Source organism: Haliotis asinina, chromosome 2 (assembly GCF_037392515.1).
Source record: "Haliotis asinina isolate JCU_RB_2024 chromosome 2, JCU_Hal_asi_v2, whole genome shotgun sequence".
Taxonomy (NCBI): domain Eukaryota; kingdom Metazoa; phylum Mollusca; class Gastropoda; order Lepetellida; family Haliotidae; genus Haliotis; species Haliotis asinina.
The window spans coordinates 47,130,221-47,147,014 of record NC_090281.1 but is presented as its reverse complement, the minus strand read 5'-3'; the positions used below and the strand labels follow the sequence as shown (position 1 = coordinate 47,147,014).

General features: G+C 42.0%; 2 protein-coding genes across 8 annotated transcripts in view; one reads left to right on the top strand and one right to left on the bottom strand.

The window, feature by feature from the left end:
* The window catches only part of LOC137273826 (uncharacterized), a 36,123-nt gene extending 33,356 nt beyond the window's left edge, over positions 1 to 2,767 (top strand). For all 7 annotated transcript variants that reach the window (XM_067806696.1, XM_067806693.1, XM_067806697.1 and 4 more), the window contains one exon: positions 510 to 2,767. In XM_067806696.1, coding sequence (XP_067662797.1) covers positions 510 to 708 — 199 coding nt within the window. In that variant the 3' untranslated portion in view covers positions 709 to 2,767. The remainder of the gene's footprint in view (positions 1 to 509) is intronic.
* A 4,437-nt stretch (positions 2,768 to 7,204) lies between these two features.
* On the bottom strand, positions 7,205 to 16,319 carry LOC137271847 (uncharacterized). Its single transcript, XM_067804240.1, has 11 exons — positions 16,245 to 16,319; positions 16,071 to 16,110; positions 15,783 to 15,857; positions 14,685 to 14,759; positions 14,224 to 14,325; positions 13,396 to 13,470; positions 12,121 to 12,195; positions 10,841 to 10,915; positions 9,566 to 9,640; positions 7,776 to 8,141; positions 7,205 to 7,326 (listed from the first exon to the last, which is right to left on the bottom strand). The coding sequence occupies exons 1-11, from the start codon at positions 16,317 to 16,319 to the stop codon at positions 7,205 to 7,207; spliced, it is 1,155 nt and encodes a 384-aa protein (XP_067660341.1).
* Between the last annotated feature and the right edge of the window lie 475 nt (positions 16,320 to 16,794).

The following is a 16,794-nucleotide window of genomic DNA, read 5'->3' as shown; positions in this document are numbered from 1 at the left end:
TTATGGTAACTGACAGTTGGTGACAGTGTCATCTCTGGAGCATTGTTTAGGGATGTTAGGGAAACTGGAGTGAAAGGAAAGGGTGGCAATGTCATATTTGGACCATTTCCCCAGGAGAAATGGGGAGATGTTGGCAATGTCATCTCTGGACCATTGCCTCAGATGTTAGGAAACTGGAGAAACAGGAAACTGTGGCAATGTCATCTCTGGACCTGTACCCCAAATGTTAGGAAAACCTGAGAAAGATGGAATGGTGGCAATGTCATTGCACTTCAAAGGTGAAGGTCATTGTTCATGATAACCACCATTTATCAAGACTCCTAAACTGAGATGCTGAGGAGTATTTTAACAAAGAACAAGCATTATTAGATGTTTGTCACACTACCTACAACCCACTTACATCCAATTTTAAGGTTACATGCAGAACATATATGCTACGAACAGAATTTCATTGAGTCATATCATAACCTTTGGTCACTGTCACTGATTCAGTTTATTTTAAATGGCAGATCTGAATACACACCTGCTCAAGGCCCTAACCCAGCAAACAGATGTGGACCAGACCGGGACCGAGTTCACGGGAGCCAGGGAGCACAGGGTCCAGACCTGTCCATCCGATGTGGACCCCAGAGTGAGCTCCATGCTGGCCCAAGCATGGAGAACCTCAGTGAAGCAAACGCTCACTCTCTGCTCGTGTCGGCTGTCTAGACAGTTACTGCCATGCTAAAGTACAACAAGGTGGAAAAATAATCCCCACAAACCTATGTTGACTGGAGACATGATTTGGTTGTCAGACAGCTTGAGATGTTTATGTAATGGTTAGTGATTAGTCTGTGTACACATACAAAGATGCCAACCACTAAGATGTCACCATTAAATATTTAATTGAGTTGACACTGGTAAAAGTGTTTGGAAGCATAGCTTGCAATCTTTGGGTCTTGATTCTGTATTTTGCATGTTATTGACAATGATGTTGAAACAAATACATGTCCGAATCCACGCTCATCCTCAACTTGCACCTTCAGTGCTTGGATCTGGCTTTCACCCAGAAAAGACTGCATTTTCTGTAACTTCATGGTTGGCATCTCTGCATACAGACAGTGTTGCAGTTTGTTTCTTCAGCTACAGTGTCTAGATGTATCATAAAGCCTAGTCGAGCAATCGACGCATTTAATTTTATCAGAATAATATCTCATACACAAAACTCTTTGCATGTCAGTAAATACTCTCCCCAGGTGTGTGTCATGTCAATTATTTAGACATGAAATTTGTGTAACCAGCGACATTGTCATTTTTTTAACAAGGTCAACACAGACTTTTTTGAAGCCTAACGTTTTGCATGGTGATAACAAAAACGTCTCATCCATTTCTACCTAGGTGTTGTATGTGATTATACAATTAAAAATTCTTTGTAAATAAGTGGAAATAACTCTTTCTGTCTAGAAAATAATGCTTAGTACTTGATAAAATCTATTTGTATGTGTATTTTTTGCGAGATATATGACTGTTTTCTGAATGAGTGGGGGGTACAATGTGCTTCTGTTCCTGTGTATAGGGCCTAATTAGCTGTTTTGATTGGGTGTCTGTCCTCTGTAAGGAGTCTGAATGTAAGAGTGAGCCCAGGTAGAAGTACTGATAAAAAATTGGATGAGGTGTGTATGTCGTGTGACGTGGTTGATAGAGGGTCACCCAACAATAGCACTGGGAGTTGTCATTCCATTAACCTCTGGTTTGCCACGGTCATATTGTAGTATTCAAGTGCAACCTTCACAGCAGAGTGATTCAATACATTGGAGAGTTTGATTCAGTCATTCATGTCATCATTACCTGATTAGTGGGTGGATGGTGGGGTAGCCTAGTGATCAGAGCGTTCGCTCATCACTCTTAAGACCAGGGTTTGATTCCCTACATGGGTGCAATGTGTGAAGCCCATTTCTGGTGTCCCTGCCATGATGTAGCTGGAATATTGCAAAAAGTATCATATAACCACACTCACTGATAAGTGATGCAATGAATCATTGACTTATGTGGCTCACACTTACACCAGCTGCTGAACCAGAACAGTGGTAACCAGCTTCAGTTCAAGATCTTCAAGATCTAGTGGTCCTTTCATAACCAGAGATTAGGGGTTTTGGACAACTCTGTAGTTTGACCTGCAGGTTTCTCAAAGGTTAGGGGCAGTAGGGTAGCCTAGTGATTTAATTGCTCACTTGCCATGCCGAAGATCCAGGTTCAATTCCTTATATGGGTACAAGTGTGAAGCCCATTTCTGGTGTTCCCCTCTATGATATGGCTGGAATAATGCTAAAAGCAGTGTAAAACTAAGCTCACTCATTCACTCAAAGGATTAGTTAAATCTAAAGGAAATTACACGACATTTTTACAGTGGATGAAATGAGTTTCCCAAACCTATGGTTTGATTTTCAGTTTGATTTGTTAAAGGTACTTGACGAATGTGCGATGAACTGGTAGCATTTGTATGTTCAATGACAACTGTTTCTTGAGAATGATGTTGATGACATTCATATTATGTTAAATTGTCTTATAATATTTATTGTTGACCCATTTTTCTAACAAATATGTATATATATATTTCTCTCTCATGATGGTAATGTTTTATGTGTTGGAAACACATGTTGTGCAGAAGGCATGGTAGGCGTTAATCCTCTACACTTATCTTCGTTGTTGCATTTAATTGTCATTTTTCTACAATTGTACTTTGTTTTTCCAGTAATTAACTTTTAAATAAATAATTCTTCATTTCCTGTATGAAGTTCTGACTTGCCATGTGCTAAGTAGGATTGGCATGTTGAAATTTATTGTCACTTCAGCAATGTTATTGCCATATTATGACCAGGATAGTACCAGTATGGTAGATGGTAATAGTAGTCTATCTATCATGTCCATTGCTTCATGCAGAATGCATGTCTGAAGCACCCAAACGGTCTGATTTTTGTAACCCCGGGTCTGTTTGGTGGTAGAGGGTTATAGTCACATGACTTTCTTCCGCAAGGTGCTCAGTTTCTGCTGGATGAACAGCGGCAATTTTGAACAAACTCACTTGCATAAGGTGAGACCATGGTGAGACGAAACTGAATTCCTAGAAACTCGCAGGAGCCAAGCTACCAAACATGGTCACCCTATCCAAGGACTCTTCCAACCCAGTGTTGCTCTTTTTGTGACCCAAGCTCTATACACCACCGTCCATTAAGTATATAAGATCTGTCAGTAGAGGGCAGCAAGACAGCGAGAAAGTCCCAGTTTTACATTTTAACTTGCCTGCAATCATATATCGGCACACAGCACAATACAATGTAAAAATAAGCTGTACGATGCCAGGAACTAAAGGCTGTAGGGAAAGGATATCAGTGGGAGAAATAGGAATCATTCTGTCTCCTTTTGAATTCACCTCTATATCTTAAAGGGGCACTGATGCGGAGCGAATAATGCTTCTCGCCAACGGTCTAATTACGAAAGCAGACCGCAAATTGGTCAGCGCCCACTCCTTCGACCGTGACGGACAAAGGAACTGGGCTCCTGTCCATATTAGAAAAATTTCTTCACTTAAACAGTCAGGAGGCCGGATGCCCATCACATGCCATTTGTTTAAAAATATCCATGGTATTCCTTGTTTGATCGTAACCATATATCCCAGCAGTGTAGTTCTTTTCGGATGCTTGGATGGTATACTTACTATTTCTGTGTTTTTAACCTCGATATTTAATCATGTTACATGAAAATATGATGTCTACAGGCACGTAGCAACCCATTTGTTTCAGTACGGAAGATTGCAAAGCTTTATATTTAGGTAGTTTTGAGTGTTGGTTGAGCTGTGATAGCAAATAGCATACGTAAATTTTGGTAGCTATGGTAGCTACAATGGTTTATTATTTATGATAATAAAACACACAGTTGATTTATTTGAATTCGTAAACAAAAAAACGATGACCTGGGCTTTGGTAGAGAAATCTGAAAATTGTCTTACGTAAAAAAAACTTATTTCACTTATTTACCAAAGTACACAGCAAATGCCTGTGTGTATTCCTTATGTAACGAAATTCCGTTGGTATCCTCAAAACAGTTTCGGCCCATAAGTGTTTTCAGGCTGCATGCGACACAGAGATTACATCTTCCTTGCTGTAACTTGCGTTTGATGGTGTAAACCTACACGTGTTATTTGTCATCATTCTCATGATGGTCAATTCATGAATTTATAACAGGTATAATTAGTAGCAACACCACTTCGGTTACTCAACAAAGGTTCCCATTTGGCATTTCTCCTGTCTGGAGTAAATACTCAACAGTATAAATTAAGGTCTGTAATGGCAAATGTATTGTATGTTATGTAATATGTGCATGTAAGTGATGCAAGAGGGTTTATCACCTGAGTTACAAAAACAAACATCGATCAAAGGATTAACCGATAACACACTGATTGATTAATTACTTTTGTTCTTCTAGCGGATTTGTCAAAAGGCAGTGTGTGTAGATGACTACACCCTGTCGTAAAGTGTGAGTGCAAAAACAACATCCTCCCTTCAAAGAATTAACCACTCTTGCGTTGATTGATTGGTTGCTCAATATTGGTCAACTAAATTACTTAGAATAGTGGACATCATACAATTAGTTGCCAGGTGTGCTATTTTGGGAGACCAATGAGAGGTTTATCTAGTTTTCACCAACGAAAGACGTGAAACGATGTGTTACTTTTTCGCAAATGAGACAGTTGTAAGACACGCGACACAGAGCAGGATTATTTACCAGCTGCAGATGAATGGAATACGATTTCTTTTACGTGGATATTGATGGATACATTCCTGAACAAGGTAGTTGCCTGACACTGTTGCTATAAAATTAGTCTGTTTTACGTTCATTGTTTGCATTTTGTTTTAATTTATTTGTTGTAGCATTCAGCAGAATCTGTATGACAGAAAACACACACTAGATCGCGTATGTATGTGAAATAGGATCCACATTGGCAATCTATACAATGTATAAATGTTGCTGTTATGTTAGAAATTTACTATGAGTATAGGCAAATCGTGTGTTCTTTTATTAATTTTCAGAATCATACAAATATGACAATAAACTAATTAGGGTTATGAGACAAAATATAGAGACGTACATTGGCTTCGTTATTTTTCCGTCCTAATAGTTTTTTACCATTTCTACCACTGGCAGATGATTAACCTTCAAAGTGTTTCATTTGTTTTCATAATACATTTGTAATGAAGTACAATTGACTTCACCTCAGTTGATCTGTCTATAATTAAACTATCAATAGCGCTTACGGACTGCGCAACAGAGGTCACGAACCAGTCACGAATTCTGGGATATCATCCGGGTACTCACGGGAGAAAAACAATAACAAAAGTTTACACCAGTCCACGGAAAATGCTCCGCATCAGTGCCCCTTTAAGTATATCTCCTTTAAGCAAAGGGTATGTGGGGTAGCCTAGTGGTTAAAACGTTCGCAGGTAACGCCAAAGACCCTATTCCCCAGATGGGTACTTTGTTTGAAGCCCATTTCTCACTGTATCCCACTGTGGTGTTGCCGAAATATTGCTAAAAGCAGTGCAAGACTAAACTCACTTCTGTAAGCAAGTCGTGTGACAATAATTGCTAATCCTAAATGTATTTGTCCCAGTCCTCTGCAATTCCACGGTATTACATGGTGATAACCGTGTGATGGGTCTACGATCCATCAGGCCTACTATGAAAAGAAAGAAGAGTACTGACCTCCTTTTCCGGAGATTCGAATTGATTCAAACCTGCAAATGTTGGTCCTCCTTTTTGTCTGTTTTTCATCTTAGAATAGTCCCACAGCGTCACTGCTTGTCACGAAGTGGATGTAATATATGGAAGATATATTCTTTGTCGTCTGTTCATGCCGCCATCACATAGGTGTTATATTGCTTTAAGTAAATCCTAAATACTGTCATCTACCCATGGCGGTTTCTAGAGAATAAAGAATTTGAGTTTGAGCTTCAGGTATGATCACTCATCTCTGCCGATTTGGAAATGTTTCGAGGAAATGTTGGGCAGTGGCACTTATATTTGCAGTGTTTATCTAAATTTACAGGTAAATGGAAACTAGATAAATTTATGCGAATCTCTTGCCTTTTATAAGGAGCTAAACATAATTTTCTTGTGTGTGAAGACATGAAGAAAGTTGAACGAAAGAGCAAACACGTAATGCTTATTGTCTAGGACTGCAGTTCCGAACCTACAAACCTACAATAGATTAACGCTAATACACAAATCTATCGTTTTCCATCGTCCTCAACCTTTAATTCACTTGCGTACGCACTTCACAGCCGTACGTATATCATGATGCGTTCACGCGATGCAAACGTTGGTCCGTTCTGGCGAGCAGTTCTACATGGGCAGTTTTAAAACGAAAACCAAGGTTGTATAAACACACATTTTGGCAGTGAACGCGTTTATTATCAGTCACACAGAACAAATTTGTATCTTCTTAAAGGAACGTGATCGCCCAGTCCAAAATTCTGTAAAAAAAAAAGAAGAATATGATTCACTGTGGGTGTTCAAAATGTTTCACCGACATCATAAGGAATGTGTGACAGTAAGTACTATCATGTCGCAGTTCCTAAGCTGTGACAGTTGTTTCTGTCTAAGTTATAGTTGTGCTGCAGCTCACGACAGACATCAGGTTTTTTGTTCATCAAGCATTTGGAAAAGTTATTAAACACCTCCAACAGAAAGCAGACTTGTGTCCATAAAGGATTAGGAGAAGTTACTAAATAGCTCACCTCGCGATAGAAAGCAGAGATTATGGTTTGTTTGCGCCAATCATGTGGCACCTCAGCGTCTCAAGTACATGTGGGGAGGTCATTCCCACGAAGGGATCAAATGTTAACGAGAAAGATCATTGTGGAAGAAGGTCAGGAGACATGAGTCCATGGATCCGGAGACCAAACTAATTCAGTTCACAGGCAAGGTCCAACATCTCACTTGAAAAGTTTCCTATTCGGCTCTCGCCAGGATTATGACCATAGTATCCAGAGACTCAAATTTGACGTTATTGGTACACTTTCTCATTTTTGCAAAGCTTACGTGAAAAAGTTGTTAAGAGCATTATTTGGAAATATGTTGTTCATGTTTTTTTTACCACAATCGACCTACATATGAGAAGGAGGGTCTTCCTTACTTCGTGTTGTGAGTACAAAGTCGCCCTGTGTATTCAAAGCAGTGTGTCCTCCAGTTGCTTCATAATGTCCTCAGCTGCTACAGCATCAGTTAAGGCGCCCTGGGCCTCCTGCAGCAGAGACTGTCCCAGGCTGACCAGCTGGTACACCGTCTCTGCTGGAATCATAGTTTGACACATTACAACGCCATATTCAGTTACATGTCCCCGTTGTATCCATAGTAGGACCCATGTCCCCGCTGTAACTATAGGTGGTCCCCCTTTACAAGACCGTGTTAAGTTACACTGTCAATATAGATGGTCCCTTTACAAGGCCTTGGTTAGTTGCATTGTCCCCGCTGTAACCATTGGTAGCCACTTTACAACGCCTTACTTGTAACATTGTCCCCGCTTAAGATGTGAGCTTACACACTGCACTAAGTTCCCAATACACAGGGAAGACTGAGATAGGTGAAACCTCGAAAGTACCTGGACTTCGAGACGAACAGCATATAAATGTAACCAAACCTCGGCAAGAATCTGCGTGAAAGTAACACCGTCGTACATAGTATCGGGAGAATGCTGTTCGCTTCACAAAGAGATTCAGTTTGAAGAAATGAAACATTACCTTGATCACTTGAACCATCGTCAGTGTACAACATGTTGCCCGTTGTTTGATAGTCCGGATATGTGGTTGTCATGGACTGGTAGCCCGTTGTTTGGTAGTCCGGATATGTGGTTGTCATGTACTGGTAGCCCGTTGTTTGGTAGTCCGGATATGTGGTTGTCATGTACTGGTAGCCCGTTGTTTGGTAGTCCGGATATGTGGTTGTCATGTACTGGTAGCCCGTTGTTTGGTAGTCCGGATATGTGGTTGTCATGTACTGGTAGCCCGTTGTTTGGTAGTCCGGATATGTGGTTGTCATGTACTGGTAGCCCGTTGTTTGGTAGTCCGGATATGTGGTTGTCACATACTGGTTGGGAGCTGTGTAATCTGCGTGAACAAGAACGTGTGTCAATTTGTCGCCGGAGTACAACAAACAGTACACTACCGGAAGATTGGTACTTCTCGGAATAGAAATGTAGGAATGTATTGGTGTTTCAGACGAAAGCGGGAAGGGGAGTGGCGGTTCAAAAGGGGAAAGAGTGGTAGGGAAGGGGCGACAGGATGGGGAAACGGCTGTTGAGTGGGGGAGAGGCGATGCGGAAAGGGAGGGGGCGGTCGGCAAGGGGAAGGGTAGTTAAGAAGGAAGGGGGGGGGGGGAGAGCGGTAGGGAAGGGGAGGGGGAGTTGAGAAAGGTAGGGGTGGTAGGGAAAAGGGGGATATGGCTGAGAGGGGGAGCGGCGGTAGGGATTGGGATGGGGAGGTTCAGAATTGGAGGAGAGTTAGGGGAGGGGAGGGGCGGTAGCATGTTAACCATCATAGACCGTCCTCTGTGTCCCATTGCTCACCATACCCAACTGTTCACTGTACCCGATTGTCCACCATAGCCGAGTGTCCATCACACCTGCCTATTCACTGTACCCGGCACTTCGCCACACCCGATTGTTCATCATACGTAATTGTTCATCATAAACAATCGCTCTCCACCCCGACTTAGTTCACCATACGCAACTGACCCCCACAGCAGAAAGTTCACCCAAATCAGTTGTTCTCCGGACTCGATTGTTCATCATGCCCAATTTTTCTCCACACCCACTTGTTCACCATACCCGACCTCACACTTTAATCAGCTGCCTTGATAGGGAGAGCTTATCATTGACAATCCTCGTTACGTTGTGGTAGACAATCGGGTTACATTGTGAAACAGTTAGAATGTATTTAGATGTGGAAGTGAGGTTATAATCAAGACGAGCAGGTGGTGACAATAGGAATCTCCACTGTCATCTTGCAGAGACGTCTGGCAACTGAACCTGCAGGAAGTGTAGGGAGATCCAATACAGTGGTCAATGAGAAATCTTACATGCTTGACGCTTGTTACGCTTCCATGGAAACCAAGACCTCTTTTTGGTTGTAGATGACTTTTGTGGGTTGGGAGTTGTAGAGTAGGCCACTTTGGTGTACCCTGAAATGAGACCCATATTGTTGGTGGCATCTGGATCTAAATAACAAAGTGTGTCTCGAACACCAGTTTGCCAGTGTCACAGTTGATAGCTTATATTACCCAAAAGAAGTCTTTAATGAAAGTAAATAATGTCCAACAAACAGACATTGCAAATTCGACTTGAAATACAATTACTGCATAGAACTGGAAGGACGAGGGTGAGTAGGTATGATCTACACACTAAAAGAAAAGAAAGTGGAAAGAAGAATGCGAGGAGATCGTGTGTCGTGTGTAGTGAGGCTTATTTGTACATCTCCGTTTGCTTCATGAGCTGATAGGAATTGTAAACATGTCATGCTGTCTCACGCCATACCAGTTGGACTCCGTTTGGTACCAGATGATTTGTAGGGGTTAGGGGTTGTGGAGTAGGCCGCCGCTGTTGTATACCCTGAAACGAGACATAGCTTGTAGGTACAGATCTTCTTCCGACAAGGCAACTTGCGATCGTTGAAAGCTTACTTGAAAGAATAACATCTATGATCAACCACTCACATTGACAATGTGGTAAGAACAAATAATACTGAGTGTTCTGAAATTTGAAAAGACGTGTCTCTACTTTGTAATGTGCGATGCTTATCGGGTTTGGAAGTTAATGCAAGAAGTCAGTTATATTCCAGTGGTTCAGCCTGAAGATTACCAAGCACAACAATCAACAAGCGAATCTTCACTACACGCAGCTTTTTACCACAGAAAACTGTGCACCATGCTTGACTGTCCTCTGTATACAACAGCTCACCATACTCGATTGTTCAACACACCCGATTGTTCAACATACCCGACTGGTCACAACACCTGATCGTTTATTGTACGATTACCTTACTCGATTGTTCACCATACGGGATTGTTCACCTTACCCTATTGCTCTCCACGCCCAATTGTTCACCATACCCGACTTCACACTATAGTGAACTGATGGGGAGAGCTTATCATTGACAATCTTCGTTACGTTGTGGTAGACAATCGGGTTACATTGTGAAACAGTTAGAATGTATTTAGATGTGGAAGTGAGGTTATAATCAAGACGAGCAGGTGGTGACAATAGGAATCTCCACTGTCATCTTGCAGAGACGTCTGGCAACTGAACCTGCAGGAAGTGTAGGGAGATCCAATACAGTGGTCAATGAGAAATCTTACATGCTTGACGCTTGTTACGCTTCCATGGAAACCAAGACCTCTTTTTGGTTGTAGATGACTTTTGTGGGTAGGGAGTTGTAGAGTAGGCCACTTTGGTGTACCCTGAAATGAGACCCATATTGTTGGCGGCATCTGGATCTAAATAACAAAGTGTGTCTCGAACACCAGTTTGCCAGTGTCACAGTTGATAGCTTATATTACCCAAAAGAAGTCTTTAATGAAAGTAAATAATGTCCAACAAACAGACATTGCAAATTCGACTTGAAATACAATTACTGCATAGAACTGGAAGGATGAGGGTGAGTAGGTATGATCTACACACTAAAAGAAAAGAAAGTGGAAAGAAGAATGCGAGGAGATCGTGTGTCGTGTGTAGTGAGGCTTATTTGTACATCTCCGTTTGCTTCATGAGCTGATAGGAATTGTAAACATGTCATGCTGTCTCACGCCATACCAGTTGGACTCCGTTTGGTACCAGATGATTTGTAGGGGTTAGGGGTTGTGGAGTAGGCCGCCGCTGTTGTATACCCTGAAACGAGACATAGCTTGTAGGTACAGATCTTCTTCCGACAAGGCAACTTGCGATCGTTGAAAGCTTACTTGAAAGAATAACATCTATGATCAACCACTCACATGGACAATGTGGTAAGAACAAATAATACTGAGTGTTCTGAAATTTGAAAAGACGTGTCTCTACTTTGTAATGTGCGATGCTTATCGGGTTTGGAAGTTAATGCAAGAAGTCAGTTATATTCCAGTGGTTCAGCCTGAAGATTACCAAGCACAACAATCAACAAGCGAATCTTCACTACACGCAGCTTTTTACCACAGAAAACTGTGCACCATGCTTGACTGTCCTCTGTATACAACAGCTCACCATACTCGATTGTTCAACACACCCGATTGTTCAACATACCCGACTGGTCACAACACCTGATCGTTTATTGTACGATTACCTTACTCGATTGTTCACCATACGGGATTGTTCACCTTACCCTATTGCTCTCCACGCCCAATTGTTCACCATACCCGACTTCACACTATAGTGAACTGCCTTGATGGGGAGAGCTTATCATTGACAATCTTCGTTACGTTGTGGTAGACAATCGGGTTACATTGTGAAACAGTTAGAATGTATTTAGATGTGGAAGTGAGGTTATAATCAAGACGAGCAGGTGGTGACAATAGGAATCTCCACTGTCATCTTGCAGAGACGTCTGGCAACTGAACCTGCAGGAAGTGTAGGGAGATCCAATACAGTGGTCAATGAGAAATCTTACATGCTTGACGCTTGTTACGCTTCCATGGAAACCAAGACCTCTTTTTGGTTGTAGATGACTTTTGTGGGTAGGGAGTTGTAGAGTAGGCCACTTTGGTGTACCCTGAAATGAGACCCATATTGTTGGCGGCATCTGGATCTAAATAACAAAGTGTGTCTCGAACACCAGTTTGCCAGTGTCACAGTTGATAGCTTATATTACCCAAAAGAAGTCTTTAATGAAAGTAAATAATGTCCAACAAACAGACATTGCAAATTCGACTTGAAATGCAATTACTGCATAGAACTGGAAGGACGAGGGTGTGTAGGTATGATCTACACACTAAAAGAAAAGAAAGTGGAAAGAAGAATGCGAGGAGATCGTGTGTCGTGTGTAGTGAGGCTTATTTGTACATCTCCGTTTGCTTCATGAGCTGATAGGAATTGTAAACATGTCATGCTGTCTCACGCCATACCAGTTGGACTCCGTTTGGTACCAGATGATTTGTAGGGGTTAGGGGTTGTGGAGTAGGCCGCCGCTGTTGTATACCCTGAAACGAGACATAGCTTGTAGGTACAGATCTTCTTCCGACAAGGCAACTTGCGATCGTTGAAAGCTTACTTGAAAGAATAACATCTATGATCAACCACTCACATTGACAATGTGGTAAGAACAAATAATACTGAGTGTTCTGAAATTTGAAAAGACGTGTCTCTACTTTGTAATGTGCGATGCTTATCGGGTTTGGAAGTTAATGCAAGAAGTCAGTTATATTCCAGTGGCCTGAAGATTACCAAGCACAACAATCAACAAGCGAATCTTCACTACACGCAGCTTTTTACCACAGAAAACTGTGCACCATGCTTGACTGTCCTCTGTATACAACAGCTCACCATACTCGATTGTTCAACACACCCGATTGTTCAACATACCCGACTGGTCACAACACCTGATCGTTTATTGTACGATTACCTTACTCGATTGTTCACCATACGGGATTGTTCACCTTACCCTATTGCTCTCCACGCCCAATTGTTCACCATACCCGACTTCACACTATAGTGAACTGCCTTGATGGGGAGAGCTTATCATTGACAATCTTCGTTACGTTGTGGTAGACAATCGGGTTACATTGTGAAACAGTTAGAATGTATTTAGATGTGGAAGTGAGGTTATAATCAAGACGAGCAGGTGGTGACAATAGGAATCTCCACTGTCATCTTGCAGAGACGTCTGGCAACTGAACCTGCAGGAAGTGTAGGGAGATCCAATACAGTGGTCAATAAGAAATCTTACATGCTTGACGCTTGTTACGCTTCCATGGAAACCAAGACCTCTTTTTGGTTGTTGATGACTTTTGTGGTTTGGGAGTTGTAGAGTAGGCCACTTTGGTGTACCCTGAAATGAGACCCATGTTGTTGGTGGCATCTGGATCTAAATAACAAAGTGTGTCTCGAACACCAGTTTGCCAGTGTCATAGTTGATAGCTTATATTACCCAAAAGAAGTCTTTAATGAAAGTAAATAATGTCCAACAAACAGACATTGCAAATTCGACTTGAAATACAATTACTGCATAGAACTGGAAGGACGAGGGTGAGTAGGTATGATCTACACACTAAAAGAAAAGAAAGTGGAAAGAAGAATGCGAGGAGATCGTGTGTCGTGTGTAGTGAGGCTTATTTGTACATCTCCGTTTGCTTCATGAGCTAATAGGAATTGTAAACATGTCATGCTGTCTCACGCCATACCAGTTGGACTCCGTTTGGTACCAGATGATTTGTAGGGGTTAGGGGTTGTGGAGTAGGCCGCCGCTGTTGTATACCCTGAAACGAGACATAGCTTGTAGGTACAGATCTTCTTCCGACAAGGCAACTTGCGATCGTTGAAAGCTTACTTGAAAGAATAACATCTATGATCAACCACTCACATGGACAATGTGGTAAGAACAAATAATACTGAGTGTTCTGAAATTTGAAAAGACGTGTCTCTACTTTGTAATGTGCGATGCTTATCGGGTTTGGAGTTTGGAAGTTAATGCAAGAAGTCAGTTATATTCCAGTGGCCTGAAGATTACCAAGCACAACAATCAACAAGCGAATCTTCACTACACGCAGCTTTTTACCACAGAAAACTGTGCACCATGCTTGACTGTCCTCTGTATACAACAGCTCACCATACTCGATTGTTCAACACACCCGATTGTTCAACATACCCGACTGGTCACAACACCTGATCGTTTATTGTACGATTACCTTACTCGATTGTTCACCATACGGGATTGTTCACCTTACCCTATTGCTCTCCACGCCCAATTGTTCACCATACCCGACTTCACACTATAGTGAACTGCCTTGATGGGGAGAGCTTATCATTGACAATCTTCGTTACGCTGTGGTAGACAATCGGGTTACATTGTGAAACAGTTAGAATGTATTTAGATGTGGAAGTGAGGTTATAATCAAGACGAGCAGGTGGTGACAATAGGAATCTCCACTGTCATCTTGCAGAGACGTCTGGCAACTGAACCTGCAGGAAGTGTAGGGAGATCCAATACAGTGGTCAATGAGAAATCTTACATGCTTGACGCTTGTTACGCTTCCATGGAAACCAAGACCTCTTTTTGGTTGTTGATGACTTTTGTGGTTTGGGAGTTGTAGAGTAGGCCACTTTGGTGTACCCTGAAATGAGACCCATATTGTTGGTGGCATCTGGATCTAAATAACAAAGTGTGTCTCGAACACCAGTTTGCCAGTGTCATAGTTGATAGCTTATATTACCCAAAAGAAGTCTTTAATGAAAGTAAATAATGTCCAACAAACAGACATTGCAAATTCGACTTGAAATACAATTACTGCATAGAACTGGAAGGACGAGGGTGAGTAGGTATGATCTACACACTAAAAGAAAAGAAAGTGGAAAGAAGAATGCGAGGAGATCGTGTGTCGTGTGTCGTGTGTAGTGAGGCTTATTTGTACATCTCCGTTTGCTTCATGAGCTAATAGGAATTGTAAACATGTCATGCTGTCTCACGCCATACCAGTTGGACTCCGTTTGGTACCAGATGATTTGTAGGGGTTAGGGGTTGTGGAGTAGGCCGCCGCTGTTGTATACCCTGAAACGAGACATAGCTTGAAGGTACAGATCTTCTTCCGACAAGGCAACTTGCGATCGTTGAAAGCTTACTTGAAAGAATAACATCTATGATCAACCACTCACATTGACAATGTGGTAAGAACAAATAATACTGAGTGTTCTGAAATTTGAAAAGACGTGTCTCTACTTTGTAATGTGCGATGCTTATCGGGTTTGGAAGTTAATGCAAGAAGTCAGTTATATTCCAGTGGCCTGAAGATTACCAAGCACAACAATCAACAAGCGAATCTTCACTACACGCAGCTTTTTACCACAGAAAACTGTGCACCATGCTTGACTGTCCTCTGTATACAACAGCTCACCATACTCGATTGTTCAACACACTCGATTGTTCAACACACCCGATTGTTCAACATACCCGATTGTTGACCATATCCAACTGGTCACAACACCTGATTGTTTATTGTACGATTACCTTACTCGATTGTTCACCATACGGGATTATTCACCTTACCCTATTGCTCTCCACGCCCAATTGTTCACCATACCCGACTTCACACTATAGTGAACTGCCTTGATGGGGAGAGCTTATCATTGACAATCTTCGTTACGTTGTGGTAGACAATCGGGTTACATTGTGAAACAGTTAGAATGTGTTTAGATGTGGAAGTGAGGTTATAATCAAGACGAGCAGGTGGTGACAATAGGAATCTCCACTGTCATCTTGCAGAGACGTCTGGCAACTGAAACTGCAGGAAGTGTCGGGAGATCCAATACAGTGGTCAATGAGAAATCTTACATGCTTGACGCTTGTTACGCTTCCATGGAAACCAAGACCTCTTTTTGGTTGTTGATGACTTTTGTGGGTAGGGAGTTGTAGAGTAGGCCACTTTGGTGTACCCTGGAATGAGACCCATATTGTTGGCGGCAAGAAGAATGCGAGGAGATCGTGTGTCGTGTGTAGTGAGGCTTATTTGTACATCTCCGTTTGCTTCATGAGCTAATAGGAATTGTAAACATGTCATGCTGTCTCACGCCATACCAGTTGGACTCCGTTTGGTACCAGATGATTTGTAGGGGTTAGGGGTTGTGGAGTAGGCCGCCGCTGTTGTATACCCTGAAACGAGAATTATTTTGCAGGTATAAATCTTTTGCCGACCGTTGCTTACTTGAAAGATTAACGTCTATGATCAACCAATAAGTCATTTATATTCCAGTGTGCTGAAGATACTCGAACACACGTTTTGATAATGTACAACACCACAACGCATTAATAACAGAAGAATGTGTTTCTATTGTAAAACTTTGAGTAAACAATGTTTTAACGTACCTGCTTCGCGCTTCAGACGAATTTCGGCCTTCTCTGCAGTCTGTGCCACAAAAAGAATGAAACCTTTTATTGAGGAACTCGTTTTCCAAGTCACCTCTGTTGGAAAAATCCACATTAAAAATCCCTCTCTCCCTCCTGCATCCAACCCACCCGCCCACTCACCCACTCACTCACCTCTGGTGCTTCATCGTTAGCTCTCACAACGTTCCAGGCAAGGAGACCCGCCACCAGCACCAGGAAGTATCTCATTGTGTTATGTTTTGCCTGAAGCCTTGGAAGGACGTGGCCTTATATAACCTGACCGCCCCGTGTGTGACGTGAAACACCAGCTGGCAGCAGTCAGTCCAGCTGACTGGGAAAGTGCGTGTGGATTTTTCAATACGTCAATTCTAATTTTCTCAAGATTTACGTTTCTCTATGGTGAAGGTATTTAGTGTGGGACATACTGTGTGTACGTATGAACTACTATCAAGACATATGAGGTGAACATTGAAGCTGTGGTGTAGATCAATATCCGGACTGTAATTGGATGGCACAGGGTTGCCTTTGGTAGTGGCCAACGTTCTGCCTGAAGAGAAACACCAGGCTAGTGTCGGTATTGTTACTGAAGTGAGAAACAGTAGAAGTGCATGAATATCTGGGTACTATCATTGATACTAAACTTTCATGGAAATCAAATTCACATCGTGTACATGGGGAAAGCACAACAGAGGCTTTTCTTTGT